General features: G+C 44.0%; 1 protein-coding gene across 1 annotated transcript in view; it reads right to left on the bottom strand.

Moving 5' to 3' along the window:
• Window positions 1-8083: 8083 nt before the first annotated feature.
• The window catches only part of ercc4 (excision repair cross-complementation group 4), a 35223-nt gene continuing 25689 nt past the window's right edge, over window positions 8084-17617 (bottom strand). Inside the window, exons 7-11 of the mRNA XM_028814112.2 lie at window positions 14319-14423; window positions 13212-13809; window positions 13036-13128; window positions 9523-9635; window positions 8084-9105 (exon numbers count right to left, since the gene is read on the bottom strand). Of these exons, the coding sequence (XP_028669945.1) occupies window positions 8354-9105; window positions 9523-9635; window positions 13036-13128; window positions 13212-13809; window positions 14319-14423 (1661 nt within the window). The 3' untranslated portion in view covers window positions 8084-8353. The remainder of the gene's footprint in view (window positions 9106-9522; window positions 9636-13035; window positions 13129-13211; window positions 13810-14318; window positions 14424-17617) is intronic.

Below are 17617 nucleotides of genomic sequence, written 5' to 3'. Positions count from 1 at the left end.
GATTGTGGCATCCGGAAAAAAGACAAGAAAAGGTGAGTGGCACTTCCATCAGTCTTGGGTCATGCCAAAACAGTAAAGCATCCTGAGACCATTCATGTCACTTGAGGTTGCTTCTCAGCCAAGGCAATGGGCTCCCTCACAATTTGGCCTAAGAACACAGCCATGAATAAAGAATGGGACCAAAACCTCCTCCGAGCACAACTTCTCCCAACCATCCAACAACAGTTTGGTGACCCCCCAATGCCTTTTCAAACATGATGGAGCACCGGGCCATAAGGCCAAAGTGAGAAACAAGTGGCTTGGAGAACAAAACATCGAAATTTGGAGTCCACGTCGAGGAAACTCCCCATTGAGAATGTGCGGTCAATCCTCAAGAGGCGGGTGAACAAACACAAACTCACCAACTCTGACAAACTCCAAGCATTGAGTCTGCAAGAATGGGCTGCCATCAGTCAGGATTTGGCCCACAAGTTGATGGACAGACAGCATGCCAGGGTGAATTGCAGAGGTCTTGAAAAAGAAAGAAGGGCCAACACTGCAAATATGGACTCTGTGCATAAACTTCATGTCATTGTCAATAAAAGCCTTTGAAACTTCTGAACTGCTTGAACTTCTACTTCAGTATCCCATAGAAACATCTGACACAAAGATCTAAAAACTCTGAAGCAGCAGACTTTGTGAAAACCAACACTTGGTTCCTTCTCAAAACTTTTGGCCATGACTGTACATGTGACAATTTTGAAAAAGACACTACGATGTAGGCTGACATTACAAGAGTTAGGGGTGGAGATGAGCCTGCAAATGTTAAGTAAAAGGCTAAAAAGTTCAACAAACTTGGCAACGCAATGTTTCACGTATTCATCTGTCATCACTTATTTTATGGATTTGCTTGATTAAATTTTTTAGGTGGTAGTGAGCCAGAGTCTACCATCAGGAAATGGATAAAATATTTATGTCACAAAACTCATTTTCTACAATTTACAAATGCCATTTCTAGTTTTACTTGGCAAGGGTCACAAAGCCTTCCAGTGAGTCATCGGTTCCAACTGGCCATTGCTCTCCTTAAGACAGGATGAGTGTTAATTTACAACACGACCAACTAATTGCCAGTTTGTTTAGTGGCATGAATTGAAACCGACGTGAACTTTAATTAAAAAGCGTATTTGAAAAACTCTGCCTACAGAGCACCTCCCCATTTTTATGAAGCCATCTGCTCACCCTGAAGTCAGAGGGTGGCCAGGCGGATCCGAGTTACGGTCCCAGATGTGCTGCCATTGTGCGTCTCAGCCAAGTCTCCGCACCTCATTCTGTCTTCTCGAGAGCCAAATTTAAGAAAAGATGATAAAAAAATGACAGAAAGGACAAGCCAACCGAAAAGAAAGAACTTTTAGTGCTAGATAAAAATAACACGGGTTTGTCATCCATGGCCTAAAAATAAAGAGTGGGACTGTGCCAGCTCTGAACAGCAAGAAATAAGCAAACGCTCCGCAGGAACATCCAAGCTGATAGATGTAACTCCACTGGCCGGCTTCTTGCTCGCTTTGACCTCTCCAGCACATTAGTGGTGTGGGAAAGAAAACAGGATCAGGTGGACAGCTGCTGTTTTATGAGTGTCCCTTGGCAGAAGGGGAAGCTGAGAGAGGTGCGAGTTTCGAGTCTCCAACAAGAAGTTGCTTTTATGTTTGACACGTCCGCCGCCAACCGCTAACAGGGCAGCTTATTTGAATGCAGATGGTATAATTCTCGAGTTTTCACTTTCTGCCAATCCCAGTATATTCCATGCTTCCTGAATCTTATTTTTATTATGACTAGGGGGCTCCGCACCCGGCTTGCTTCGCTCACCCACCCCCGGGTTTGGTTTACCGGATATACAATTTAAAGAGATTGTTATTTTCATGGGAATTGTTACATATGCACATTTTTACTTTTACATTGAAACTTTTGTTAAAACAATATTTGTCCTTTATTTCCGGCCCCGAGCGTGGATAAATCTCTTTCTCGCGGGACGTATAACGCTACTCGAGTTGTGAGGGGGAGGCGGCTGAATGCACACTAAGGAGATGCGGTCGGATCATCTGCTGGCTTGCTGCTGCTGGCAAGCTGCGTGTTCTGTTTGTCGTTGTTTTAAGAGCTGGGAACACATGACCTGTATTTGCCAAAAGCATTCCAACAACTGCTAGGTTAGATGTCCATGAACTTGTTTTAAATCATTTGTACAGTGGGTAAGGAAAGTATTCAGACCCCCTTCAATTTTTCACTCTGTCATATTGCAGCCATTTGCTAAAATCATTTAAATTAATTTTTTTCCCTCATTAATGTACACACAGCACCCCATATTGACAGACAAAAAAAAGAATTTTTGAAATTGTTGCAGATTTATTAAAAAAGAAAAACTGAAATATCACATGGTCCTAAGTATTCAGACCCTTTGCTCAGTATTTAGTAGATGCCCCCTTTTGAGCTAATACATCCATGAGTCTTCTTGGGAAAGATGCAACAAGTTTTTCACACCTGGATTTGGGGATCCTCTGCCATTCCTCCTTGCAGATCCTCTCCAGTTCTGTCAGGTTGGATGGTAAACGTTGGTGGACAGCCATTTTTAGGTCTCTCCAGAGATGCTCAATTGGGTTTAAGTTAGGGCTCTGGCTGGGCCATTCAAGAACAGTCACAGAGTTGTTGTGAAGCCACTCCATTATTTTAGCGGTGTGCTTAGGGTCATTGTCTTGTTGGAAGGTAAACCTTCAGCCCAGTCTGAGGTCCTTAGCACTCTGGAGAAGGTTTTTGTCCAGGATATCCCTGTACTTGGCCGCATTCATCTTTCCCTTGATTGCAACCAGTCGTCCTGTCCCTGCAGCTGAAAAACACCCCCGCAGCATGATGCTGCCACCGCCATGCTTCACTGTGGGGACTGTATTGGACAAGTGATGAGCAGCGCCTGGTTGTCTCCACACATACCACTTAGAATTAAGGCCAAAAAGTTCTATCTTGGTCTCATCAGACCAGAGAATCTTATTTCTCACCATCTCAGAGTCCTTCAGGTATCATGCTATGGGGGTGTTTTTCAGCTGCAGGGACAGGATGATTGGTTGCAATTGAGGGAAAGATGAATGTGGCCAAGTACAGGGATATCCTGGACAAAAACCTTCTCCAGAGTGCTAAGGACCTCAGACTGGGCTGAAGGTTTACCTTCCAACAAGACAATGACCCTAAGCACACAGCTAAAATAACGAAGGAGTGACTTCACAACAACTCTGTGTCTGTTCTTGAATGGCCCAGCCAGAGCCCTGACTTAAACCCAATTGAGCATCTCTGGAGAGACCTAAAAATGGCTGTCCACCAACGTTTACCATCCAACCTGACAGAACTGGAGAGGATCTGCAAGGTGGAATGGCAGAGGATCCCCAAATCCAGGTGTGAAAAACTTGTTGCATCTTTCCCAAGAAGACTCATGGCTGTATTAGCTCAAAAGGGTGCTTCTACTAAATACTGAGCAAAGGGTCTGAATACTTAGGACCATATGATATTTCAGTTTTTCTTTTTTAATAAATCTGCAACAATTTCAAAAATTCTTTTTTTTGTCTGTCAATATGGGGTGCTGTGTGTACATTAATGAGGGAAAAAAATTAATTTAAATGATTTTAGCAAATGGCTGCAATATGACAAAGTGAAAAATTGAAGGGGGTCTGAATACTTTCCGTACCCACTGTAAGTAGGGCATGACGTGCAAAAGTCACCGTCTCACGGGTTTTGCTTCCTAAGGTTGTAATGTCTAGTCTCGTGTGTTGTCAAAGTGTCTCTCTCCGAGATGATCTGGTCTTATTTGCTTCGCTCAATTGTAATTTTCTATTTCTGTTTAATAAATCCAAATTTATTTGCCCTTCTGTGCATAAGCCATGGGTTTACGGTTATCCTCTTCCTTGCAGGGCTTTTGCTTTATTTTGAGACTTTTCTTGTTCTGTTGCCAGCTCTTTTGTTTAGGGTCTCCTAGGCCTAGACCTAGTTTTGAGTAAGGTGGCCTCTTTTGGACTGGCGTGTAAGGCTTCTGGCCTGCTTCTTGCCTCATTTTCAGAGGTCTCACCCCCATTTTGACGTCTTTACAACTGCATCTTCAAAAAATGAACTTTAAACCACAAAACGGCCAGTTCAGTACGTGCGTCTGATTCACTACATCCCACCATGACACTGAATAATAAATGAGAAGCTGGAATAACACGTCCCACAGTAAAACTGATGCCTCCATATATATACTCAGGTTTGGTAATATAACAGGAGAATTGAACTATAAAGTCTGCTGCTCTCTGCTGGAAAATTACTGCAAAAACAGGCACTTTTTTTTTTTTTTAAGATTTAAAAAATCGTACTCCATTTGACAATCCTCCATTTTAGTTTAGTCTGCATTGAATATGAAAATTACCTACTGCAATAGCCATGTCTGTCTGCCCACAACAAGGCTCCCAGTGGACCAATTCGTTTAAATTTGGTACACACGTTCAAGAAAATGTGTCGGCAAATAGATGAACACACCCAGGCTTGGTCTGCAATAGAAATGAAACCCTGCAACACTTCTTTATATTCCTTAATTTGTGCCCCAGTAAATAAGAGTTATTGTCAATCTACTAACCGCTCAATTGTCTTTCATTCACTGAGAATATGGAGCCAATGTAGGAAGCACTTTAAGTCAGCATATTTTATCTGTGGCACCTCGACATGATAACCACCTTTTTCCACCCTCTCAAACTTACACAGTTTTTAATGTTCGGAAAACAAGTGGAATTAAATCACTTAAGAGATTTGTATATAAATAATGTCTGCGCATCCTATGAACAATTACACTCCACATTTAGTCTTCCATCAACACAATTTTTCCCCTCTTTCCAAATTAGAAACTTTGCTAAACATAATCTGCCCAGTTTTCCTCAACTCCCACCACTTCTATTCCAGAAGAGATATGATCAGTCGTGTGAACTCGGACAGCACTTTTAGAATATCTCTCTATTATATAAAAAAATTTTGGGACAAGACAAGACTTTTTTCAAGAGATTTCTTCAAGTCCCGTGAGTTGAGACTTTGGCCATGAGATTTCTTCAAGTCCCGCTGTCCTCTCAACCATATTCAAACATGCCCACGGCGCTCTCGGCTCTTATAAATTTTTATGTTTTCCTCATTTTAAGTTCCCAATAAAAGAAGGCGTATTATGTCCAAATCTTATTGATGAATTTCATCCTGAAAGGTTCTGAGGCTAGGAATCTGCACTGGTAATCGGAAGGTTGCCAGTTCGAATCCCATTAAATGCCAAAAAGGGACTCTGCTCTGTTGGGCCTTTCAGCAAGGCCATTAACCTGCAATTGCTAAGCGCTCTGAGTAATGAGAAAAGCGCTATATAAATGCAAAGAATTATTATTATTAGAATTAAGGGTTATCAACAGAAGAAATGAGTACACGGGCAATCCTAGCACCGAAAAACAATGAAGTCAAACGAATTAACGGCAAAAATGTTGATTGGTTACATGGCAAATTGGTTAAATGCGTATCAATAGACTCTGCTAAAATAGTTGGTGGTGATGGTGCGGAAGATGAAAACATCAACTTACAATATCACAAAGAATATCTATAACTGTTAACACCGTCTGGTCTTCCACCGACCAAATTACTGTTGTAATTCCTATATATTGTGGCAAGGGTGCTATATAGGTGTCAACCCAACACAGACTGACAACGGAGGCACGTAAAAATGAACAAAAAGATTTATTTTCTTCAGCTGGGGGCCACGTCTTCCCCGTGTCCCTCAGCCTTAACACAGTCCCAAAACACACAAAAGCAAAAGACCACCAGAAAACACTTCTCTTTCTCTTCCACTCCTCCAAGGCAGCTTTGTTCTCCTCCTCCTGACTCTGGCGCGCGGAGTGGTGACTGTCGGCTCCTTTTATAGCCTACCCGGAAGTGCTGCAGGTGCTCGTTCACCTACTTCTGGCTGCACCTCCGGGTGTGGCTGCGTTTCCGCCCAGACGGGCTCGTTAGGCCAACAGGAATGAGCTCCGGTGTTCCAAAATATTGGCCCCGATGCAACCCAGGTGGGGCTGCCAGCAAGTGTTTCGGGGGACGTAGTGTGCATCCCATGATTGCTCCCCCGGATCCAGTATCAAAGGGGTATCCCAACCAGGCATGGGTCCCGACTTTCTGCCACTATATATATATATATATATATATATATATATATATATATATATACACATACACAGTCAACCTTTGATATGCGACCACCCTGACATGCAAACAACTTGATTTATGACCAAAATTTTTGATTTGATTTACGACCTGAATGTGGTCACGTGTATCCGCTTGCGCGATTGTAAACAAACTGCCGAGAGCGTTCGTAAGCGTCAGTCGGAGCCCAAGATACATGTGTTTGTGGACGTAATTTCGGTCAGTGCAGTGATTTATTTAATTTTTTTCGATAATTGCTAAGGAAGGAAGAGAAGGTAACGAAGATAAAGAAAGCGATCACAATCAAAACGAAGAAGGAAATTGTGTGGAAATATGAGAGTGGCGTTCATGTGACCGATCTCGCTAACATGTACAGCATGTCGAAATCCACCATCTCGACAATTTTACAAAGAAAAGATTTGTATAAGGAGGCTCCTTCCAAACAATAACCACCTTCCATTTCATTCTCCTCCCTTCCTGCAGCCCAAAGATGTCAAATTAAATGGTGAGTACAGCATGAAATTGTTGTTTTTGGTAGGCTAGGCACTTTTTATAACTTTTTGGTTAGTACATTAGAAAAATTATTGGTGTTTTGGTAAATTATGCACATTATACAACCCTTTTTTATTATGAAAAGGTAAAGTAAGTGTTGCTGTGGGAGGTTCGGAACACATTATGGGTATTTCCATTATTTCTTATGGGAAAAATAGTCGAGTTACAACCAACTTGAGTTACAACCAGCCCTCGTGAACGCATTAAGTTTGTAAGTCAAGGGTCCACTGTATGCATATCTCAAATTCTCACTTAGAGTATCTGTACAAAACTTTTTTTAAAACCTGGCAGGGCCTAATCAATAATATTTTAGAATAAACTTTTATATTGGACTCCTTTCTCTCTTTACTACTCTCTGGCTGATGGCCTTCCTCTCTTTCTCATGGGTGAGGATTGATTTGAATTTAATTCTGTTAAGTTTTCACTTGATTGTATGGAATGTTACCTGCTTTTAATAAATTTAATGAAAGATAAAAAAAAAAATGTGTCAGAACAGCTCAAGCTTTGTTAAAATAGCTCAAATACAGTTCACTGTTACGCATGATTAAAATTTCTAAATCTCCCACTGAAAAAAAGCAATGGCTGAATTTGCAAACTCGTCCGTCTTAAAACAGAGAAACATTTGGTACAACTTCAACTACGGATTAGTTCACGGCGTCCGTTTTACCTTGACAGGGGCTTGTATGTATGTTTCCTTTTTCTTGGTCGCCCACCCAGCGTTCCTGAAGACCAGAGCAGTGAGACCCCCCTCAGCTGTCTGTGCCAAAGCAGAACACAGGATGGGCGTGGTCAGATTGTGGGCAGGGTTTGATGGCCGGGCTTTACCATATAAGGAGGGAACAACATTAGAGGTGTTAATGTATTCAGTTTGCTATTGATATTCTTTGTTAATTCAATATGATGGTAATGATATTGCTGCGGTGTGCTGGCGCCCTGCCCGGGGTTTGTTTCCTGCCTTGCACCCTGTGTTGGCTGGGATTGGCTCCAGCAGACCCCCATGACCCTGTAGTTAGGATATAGCGGGTTGGATAATGAATGGATGGTAATGATATTGTTTATTTGTTCATCACCATTCCTTACTGTCCCAGAATGCAGCAGTGGTGCACGCAGTCAAAGGTTAACATGGTGAATTTCATGCCACCACTCTGTTGAAAATGTGCAGGGATATTCAGTGCCAGTTTTGCATGAGGAAACCTGATGAAAATGGCACAGATATCCCGAAGGTTGGGGGGGGGGGGGGGGGGCGGGGGTAGGAGGTGTAATTTTTTGTTTTGTCCAAACACTTCAGTGGTGGCGCTCACTTATATGAAGTGTAGGATACACTGCATTTGCCTGCATATCTCATATAATTTATTTTATGCCATGTTAAAAAGTTTGCTCTTCCATTTATAATTTCTAGTACAAAACTAGAGATTTATCAGCCCCTGAGCCCCAGATCTCAATTTGTCAATTCCACAGTAAGATGAACGGGGTCCGTGGAAGTGATGGGGACGCCTCTTGCGTTTTTCCATCACTCCAGTTAGATCAATCAGTTCAAAATTCACATTTATTTCCAAGTGCCAGGTTGACCTACCATGGAGCGGGTCCATGCTGCCAGCTACCTCTTTCCCTTACCATCCTTCCTGTTTTTGGGCACTGCCATCTGAGTACCCGGATTGTGTATAAACTCATGCAGCAGACGTGCATTGATGGCATTTCCCAAGATCTCTGCCAACTTTTCCTGACTCAGGGTCACAAGGTCCGCCAGGCTGTGGATTTTGCTCATGAGTGTTCTGCAGTTCTTGGCACTGATGCCAGGCATCCTTAGCAGAAAGTCCTGCGGCCCTGGATTATAGAGGTCCGAGGATTCTGGGACTGTTTCCGATTCAGCAGTGACGGCCATGGCAGCTGTGGCATCTGGTTGAGGTCGGTTCCTTTTCAGCTCCTCAAACAGTTCAGCGGTAGCGTGAGGCGATGGGCACCAGAGCAGACGTAGTCGTGAGAAATGAAGGGTGAGGAGCGTCAGCTTGGAGGTGATGTCGTTGGCCGAGATCTCCTGGCGGATGTCGGTTCTCGCTGTCAGGGAGAAAGGCTTTCTTGGGTCAAACTCGATGAGCAGAACGGGCCGGCGGTAGAAGCGCGACATAGCCAGGCACTGAGTGTACAGCCGTCCGTTGTTCAGAGAGCCAATCAGGTCGCTGATGCTTTTGCGCTCCACACAGGTGTCTGGACACAGGATGTAGTCCCCTACATCCAGCGTGACGGGCTCTATGTCCAAACCGCGACGATGGAGCAAGGCAGGCAGTTCACTACGGAATTCCCGCATGTCCACAATCACCCGTGCGGCTTCCCCTTTACCTTCCTGTCCACCTGCAGGAAACAAACAAACAAGACAAAGCTGAGTTGCAAACCCAAGTTCCATTTTGTTTTAAGTGAGTGGCTACTGGAACTGCTGAAATGAGTTTTGACTTAATGCTTTGCATCCATTGCCGTCCTGAGGAATGGAATACTGCCGAAAAGGCTTCATATCCTAATCATCTCTGCGCGGCGTACACCTCCCCAGCAAGTGTCCCATTATGAAATGACAGAAAGGCACAAGTGCAGAGCAGTTTACATTAATCCACAAGGAAGAGTTAAGCCAAACTGGGGGAGATAAAAAGGAAGGCTGTCTCTTTAATGACTTACTAACCTGCGGACGCACAACAGCAGCTAACCAAACCTGAAATGGGATGCAGAATTGGAACATCAGGTTAAGTTAGTGATCATAAAATAAAAAGAAAGACCTGCCTGCTTTGCGAGTGTCCGTGGTGGCATTGGCCGGCGTGGCATCTCGGAGCAGATCCAGGTTTGTATCTCCACGGCCCTCCCTCTCCTCTGGAACAACCATGCTTGCTTTCTCCCTAAATGGAAAGGAAGCCAAATAATAAATTCAAGCATACAAAAAAAAAGACAAATGAACTGGTCCATTAAACCTCTACCACCACACTCGCCATTCTAATGAACATAATCAGAATTAGTGGCATTAAAGATCTGGAGTGGTCACATGGACAGGGGAAGGGGGGGCTAAAGAGAGAGAGACAGAGAGAGAGGGGGATTCTGTCAGAAGGGGCAAAGCCTGGAAGAGAAAGAGAGCTTTGAGAAATACAATTTTTAACAATCAGTTTTTACAACAACACAACTGCAAACAAAAAAAAAAAAATCATGAGTGGTCTCCTCTCGACTTCCTGGTACACTCAGATATGGTGATGGATATTTGAGGAGTAAACCGCAAGACAGGGATTATATCTTTATATTATGTACATTAAAGAACAATCAACAACAAATCAAATTAATAATAAATTGAAAAATTATTAGAAAAGTAAAGTTGAATAAATCAGACTCTGTAGCTGCATGAGTTTGGGCTATTTTTGTACCAAATATTTGTAAACAAAATTTGGCTGACCTAAGTGAAAGTGCACTGAAGTTATCATGTTTACACACACACACACACACACACACACAATTCCAAAAATGGTATTGTTGGACTCGGGGAGGTCTAAAACGTAGAGATTCTTCAAAATCTTGAAATGGAATTTTTAGACGATTCCAATACTTTCCCTATACTTTGTATACGAGAAAGTAAAAAATCAAACAAGAAAAAAGTCCCCGATTCACACTTCAAATTAGAAAATCAGTTCATTTCCCTAGTGTTTACAAATTGCCTCACTGCTTCTCCACTCTTTTATAAAAGTGTTGAGATACTGTGAGAAGGGGTGGAGCCTGGGAGACAGAAAGAGAGAGATGCTGTGAGATGGGGTGGAGCTGGGGTGGGGGGGAGAGAGAGAGAGAGAGAGAGAGAGAGAGAGAGAGAGAGAGAGACAGTTGATGTCAGAAGGGGTGGAGCCTGGGTGGGAAGAGAGAGAGAGACAGTTGCTATCAGAAAGGGCGAAGCCTGGGTGAGGAGAGAGAGACAGTTGATGTCAGAAGGGGCGGAGCCTGGGTGGGGAGAGAGAGAAGAGAGATGCTGTGTGAAGGGGTGGAGCCTGGGTGGATGGAGAGAGAGAGAGAGACAGCTGCTATCAGAAGGGGTGGAGCCTGGGTGGGGAGAGAGAGAGAGAAAAACAGATGCTGTGAGATGGGGTGGAGCCTGGTTGGGGAGAGAGAGATAGAGAGACAGTTGATGTCAGAAGGGGTGGAGCCTGAGCGGGGAGAAAGAGAAGAGCGAGAGATGCTGTGTGAAGGGGTGGAGCCTGGGTGGGTGGATGGAGAGAGAGAGGCAGTTGATGTCAGAAGGGGCGGAGCCTGAGTGGGGAGGGGGAGAGAGAGAGAGCGAGACAGACAGACAGACAGATGCTGTCAGAAGGGGCAGAGCCTAGGGAGAAGAGAGAGGCAGATGCTGTCAGAAGGTCATGGGCTGGGGAGAGAGTGACAGTGAGATGCCGTGATAAGGGGTAGAACCTGGAGGAGAAAGAGAGAAACTGTCAGAAGGTCAAGAGCCTTTCCTGTGAATTTCCCCTTGGGATTAATAAAGTATCTATCTATCTATCTAAGAGCCATCCTGATAAACTGTGTATAAGGTGTTTGTTTGGGTTAGTGTGTGAGTATGTGTTGTGAGGCAGAGTGAGTTAGAAATGGTGAAGCACTTAAACAGCAGCATCTACAAGGCCTGCCCCATTGTTTAATTCAATTGACCTGAGTAAAAGTGTGACATATAGGATGTAAAAATATTGTCAAGAGGAAGATGAGAGACACCAGACCCCACAATGCAGACGAGCTGAAGGCCACTCACTATCAAAGCATCCTGGGCTCTCATAGCAGCTCAGCAGTGCCACAGGCTGGTTGCCTCCACGTTGATGTAGTAATTCACGTAAAAGGAGCCCCGACCAAGTATTGAGTGCGTAACATGGACATACTTTTCAGTACACAAACATTTCTGTATTAAAAGTCATTTGTTTTTATTGGTCTTATGTAATATTCTAATTTTCTGAGATACTGAATTTTGAGTTTTCATTACCTGTAAGCCATAATCAGCAAAAGGAAAAGAAATAAACACTTGAAACATATCACTCTGTGTGTAATGAATCTATATAATATAGGAGTTTCACTTTATGAATTGAATTGCTGAAATAAATTAATTTATCGATGATATTCTAATTCACTGACATGCACCTGTAGATGAGGTGAAATGTGGAATATGCAACACAAGTAATAGGAGATTTTTTTAATGGATGTTTTTAAATTGTTTGCTGTGTTCCAGCTTTGGTCACTACAGATATTAATTTTATTAGAAACTTTGTGATCTTAATAATAATAGTTCTTTTTGCAATTATATATCGCTTTTCTCACTACTCAAAGCGCTCAGCAATTGCAGGTTAAGGGTACTTGCTTAAGGGCCCAACATAGCAGAGTCCCTATTGGCATTTACGGGATTCGAACCGGCAACCTTCCGATTGTCAGTGCAGATCCCGAGCCTCACAGCCACCACTCCGCCCTTGATAAAGTAAGAAAACACCACAAACTATATGGGGTAAATAGCATCTAAAAAAATATCATTTTATGGAGTATTCCTTTGAAAGTCGACTAAAAAGTTCAAATTTTATTTTTATATTCATTAATCAGAGGGATTGCTGAGCAATTCAGTTAAATATTCAAAAGAAACAGTCATCTGCTATCTCTTTTTAAGGCTTCTCTCCTAAATGCACAGCAAAAAGAAAAATGGATCTGCTATCCCTTCAGGGCCGCTCTTCTTTTTCCCCCCCCCACTTGGGTGTTCATCTGTTAGAGTCCTGCAGTTCCCCGTCCCACTTTTTCTCTGTCCTGCTCACCACCTTTTTATTTCTTGCCACTTTAACCAGTCAGTCAGTCAGTCAGTCAGTCACTGTCCAACCCGCTATATCCTAACACAGGGTCACGGAGGTCTGCTGGAGCCAATGCCAGTCAGCACAGGGCGCAAGGCAGGAACAAACCCCAGGCAGGGCGCCAGCCCACTGCAGGGCACACACACACACACACACAAACAAGGGGAGAACTTGCAAACTCCACGCAGGGAGGACCCGGGAAGCGAACCCAGGTCTCCTTACTGCGAGGCAGCAGCGCTACCATTGCGCCACCCCTCTTTAACCATTTCCTCCCTAAATTGATTACCACCCCAAACCCCCCCCCTTCCATAAATTTCTCTTACCTGGTCATACTCTATGATTTAGCAGAAACACTGAAAGGTACAAATAGAAAATGAGCACAAAATACGCAAGCCAGTGACAAGCGTGGTTCCTTTCTGATTCGGATCACGTTGGCTTGATAACGTTACCTCACATGGCTTACCTGATTAAATGTTCAAAGGCCTCCTTTTCTCTTCGCAGTGTGGTCAGGTATCTCTGCTCCTCGGTAGAGCCGCCGTAAATTAGGAAGTAAACTCTGCAAAAGGCAGTGAAGGAAGTTTTAACGCCACGGTTTCCAATGACTTAGCGAATGTTGCTTCTGTTAACATCTTTACACACCTGAGAGGCTTTCCTGGGCGATTTGCCTTATACACTTCCAGCTGACGCACAAAAGACAGCTCTGCATCATACAGGACAACATAGCGGGGATCCACTTCATGCAGTACTCGAGTGAGGCTGTAGGGGTCGCTACACCCCAGCAGTGGGTGAATGACAGTCAACGGCTCCTTCAGAATGCCATAGTAAGAATCCGATGAAAGATTAAGTAAAACTTCCTCTAGTTCTTGTTCCTCCTCCTCCTCTTCTTCATCTTCTTCAACGATATTCCCAATTTCATCGATAGGCTCCACTCCTCTCTCTGCCTCTTCACCTGGATCCATCTTGTCGACCATCTGTGTCAAGGTCAGTTCCGGAGGCTTCTGGGACTTCAGCTTTCCCTTAGACTGCAGTTTGGGTTTCTTGGCCTTTGCAGCTTTGTCTGATTGTCCTTTCCCTTGAGGCTTTCTACCTTTCCTGTCCTTGCTTAGATCTCGCACTGCATCATTTTTCCCAAAGGTTCGGTTGTACAGCCTGGTGAGTAAAGCCTCAGGTCCTCGTACCACAAACTCTCTCAGCTGAGCACAGGTCCGGTCATCACTGGCACAGATAAGAACACGTCCTAGGGGAACAGCAGCAGCATTTAGGGCCATGTGCCAGGACATTCTGGGCATACAGCCTGCCCCGGAATTATTAGCAGCTCAAAAGAAAATGGGCAAAAGCAACCATAAAATAAGCAATGCATACAAGGCATATCAAAAAGATTCACCCCCTTGGCAAGTTTTCACATTTTTAAATTATTTCGCTTGTGTCTGTCCATGCTCGATATAAACAATGGTTGCCACTACTACTATATCCCTTGAAACACTAGATGGCGCTATACCAGCGCTTAGCCTGACACACAGACACTGACAACACGTTTTTAAAACATCAAGAAGCTGTTTAATTACTCTTCTTCAAGTAAATAGTGCCCAAAGCACCTCCACCACAATAAACAACTAAACAGTAACAAACAGTACCCTATACCACCCTAACCAGCGAGAAATAACCTTGTGATTGAGACTGGTAGTGCAACCCCCAGTGGCCAACCCTTTTGCCTTTAGAACCCCAAATCAGTCCCCCCACCTTTACCTGGCTCCAGCTCCGCTTCCTTATTCTCCCGCTCAATCTCCTTCAGGACATCAGATAGCGCCTCCCATTTGGGGTTAACCTCCAATACCAGCTCCCGTTTCGCTTCTGTAGAAGTAGACCAGCAAAGGGAAGGATCATTGAATGTGTATACTGTACATGAACTACTCACAATGGACTTGCGAGGCTGTCTTGTTTCTTGTCGGGATCTTAGACACCAGTCATTTTGAGGCGCCTTGCTCACCTCTTGTCTGCTTTTATACTTCCTGTCTTTGAAGGCAACTCTCAGCGTGCCTCCTATGCCTTTACCGCTCCTTGTGTGACTCACACTTCCTCTTTCAACTGCATCACCAAAGCCAAACTGACCAGGCACAACAAATCTAAATTGACCAATCAGATTTCATGGAAAAAATGAACACACACACACAGAGACCTTAACGTTCTATAATTTAGTAGGTAATGATTTTGTAACTATTAACTAATGTATGCTGTAGATATGCATACATACTACGGGTGTTGAAATTTATCACATAATCGATGCATCTCGTTGCAGACGTGGACGATTCTGCATCGATTATACAGTGCATCCGGAAAGTATTCACAGCACATCACTTTTCCACATTTTGTTATGTTACAGCCTTATTCCAAAATGGATTAAATTCATTTTCTTCCTCAGAATTCTACACACAACACCCCATAATGACAATGTGAAAAAAGTTTACTTGAGATTTTTGCAAATTTATTAAAAATAAAAAAATTGAGAAAGCACATGTACATAAGTATTTACAGCCTTTGCCATGAAGCTCAGAATTGAGCTCAGGTGCATCCTGTTTCCCCTGATCATCCTTGAGATGTTTCTGCAGCTTCATTGGAGTCCACCTGTGGTCAATTCAGTTGACTGGACATGATTTGGAAAGGCACACACCTGTCTATAGAAGGTCCCACAGTTGACAGTTCATGTCAGAGCACAAACCAAGCATGAAGTCAAAGGAATTGTCTGTAGACCTCTGAGACAGGATTGTCGCAAGGCACAAATCTGGGGAAGGTTACAGAAATATTTCTGCTGCTTTGAAGGTCCCAATGAGCACAGTGGCCTCCATCATCCGTAAGTGGAAGAAGTTCGAAACCACCAGGACTCTTCCTAGAGCTGGCCGGCCATCTAAACTGAGCGATCAGGGGAGAAGGGCCTTAGTCAGGGAGGTGACCAAGAACCCGATGGTCTCTCTGTCAGAGATCCAGAGGTCCTCTGTGGAGAGAGGAGAACCTTCCAGAAGGACAACCATCTCTGCAGCAATCCACCAATCAGGCCTGTATGGTAGAGTGGCCAGACGGAAGCCACTCCTTAGTAAAAGGCACATGGCAGCCCACCTGGAGTTTGCCAAAAGGCACCTGAAGGACTCTCAGACCATGAGAAAGAAAATTCTCTGGTCTGATGAGACAAAGATTGAACTCTTTGGTGTGAATGCCAGGCGTCACATTTGGAGGAAACCAGGCACTGCTGATCACCAGGCCAATACCATCCCTACAGTGAAGCATGGTGGTGGCAGCATCATGCTGTGGGGATGTTTTTCAGTGGCAGGAACTGGGAGACTAGTCAGGATAAAGGGAAAGATGAGTGCAGCAATGTACAGAGACATCCTGGATGAAAACCTGCTCCAGAGCGCTCTTGACCTCAGACTGGGGCGACGGTTCATCTTTCAGCAGGACAACGACCCTAAGCACACAGCCAAGATATCAAAGGAGTGGCTTCAGGACAACTCTGTGAATGTCCTTGAGTGGCCCAGCCAGAGCCCAGACTTGAATCCGATTGAACATCTCTGGAGAGATCTTAAAATGGCTGTGCACCGACGCTTCCCATACATCCTGATGGAGCTTGAGAGGTGCTGCAAAGAGGAATGGGCGAAACTGGCCAAGGATAGGTGTGCCAAGCTTGTGGCATCATATTCAAAAAGACTTGAGGCTGGAATTGCTGCCAAAGGTGCATCGACAAAGTATTGAGCAAAGGCTGTGAATACTTATGGACATGGGATTTCTCAGTTTTTTATTTTTAATAAATTTGCAAAAACCTCAAGTAAACTTTTTTTACATTGTCATTATGGGGTGGTGTGTGTAGAATTCTGAGGAAAAAAATGAATTTAATCCATTTTGGAATAAAGCTGTAACATAACAAAATGTGGACAAAGTGATGCGCTGTGAATACTTTCCGGATGCACTGTACATACTAGGGGTGTTGAAATTTATCACATAATCGATGCATTGCGTTACAGACGTGGACGATTCTGCATCGATGCAGTGGCTGAACATAATCGATTATATCATAATGACATTGCTTGGTGATTTTCTGGCTCTGGCATATAAATTCTAGTTAAAAAGTCGTCCCGGTAGTAACTGTGGCTTCCTGGTCGGTGTACAGCGCTGCTCTGTGTAGAAGTAACTCCTCTCACCGATGTCACTCACTGCATACTCGCCGGTAGAGCATGGCGGAGGGAGGCCGAGAGATTAAAAACGCTCCAAACATTTTAAAAGCTGATATCTGGACTCATTTTGGATTTTACGAACAGATAGGGAAGCATGAACTGGACAAGTTGTATGTGGTGTGTAAAGCCTTACACACAAAAATTAAAATATGTTGGGAACACTACCAACTTAAGAAATTGCGTTAGCTGTTTCCACCTGGAGATGCCAACACCACCACCGGCTAGAGAAATCCCAAACCCAGCACAGCCAAGAATTTACGCGACTCTGTCCAAAATACTGCCCAACTCTGAGAAAGGGAAGAAAATTACCCAGGATGTGGCAGCTTTCATAGCGAAAGATTTACGGCCATATTCCGTTGTGGACAACGGCGGGTTTTGGCACCTGTTAAAGAGGTGCGGTACAAAGTTCCGTCATGCAGCCACTTTACAGAAAAGGTTATACCGGCTCTTTACCACGAAACCAGAGTCCAGATAACCGCGTCAATGTGCAAAGCTAGTCGGGCAGCAATGACATGTGATTCATCGACTTCAGTAGCAACGGAGTCTTATGTTACAGTGACAGCACATTACATTAGCGAGGACTGGCAGATTATGTCCCATGTGCTGCAGATGAGAGCTGTGTTTGAGTCTCACACGGGCGCGCACCTGGCGGAGCTACTGTCTCACGCTGTGGAAGAATGGCAGCTATCAGATAAAGATGTGGTGCTCGTGACGGACAATGCTTCAAAAATGTTGGTTGCAGCTCAAGTCGGAAAATTCCAGCATATAAGACACTTCGCCCATACGCTGAATCTCGCCTCTCAGCGGGCACTTAAAGTGGCCACA

This window comes from Erpetoichthys calabaricus, chromosome 11 (assembly GCF_900747795.2).
Source record: "Erpetoichthys calabaricus chromosome 11, fErpCal1.3, whole genome shotgun sequence".
NCBI classification, from domain to species: Eukaryota; Metazoa; Chordata; class Cladistia; order Polypteriformes; family Polypteridae; genus Erpetoichthys; species Erpetoichthys calabaricus.
The sequence above is the reverse complement of the archived record's forward strand: the minus strand, read 5'-3'. Positions and strand labels throughout refer to the sequence as shown.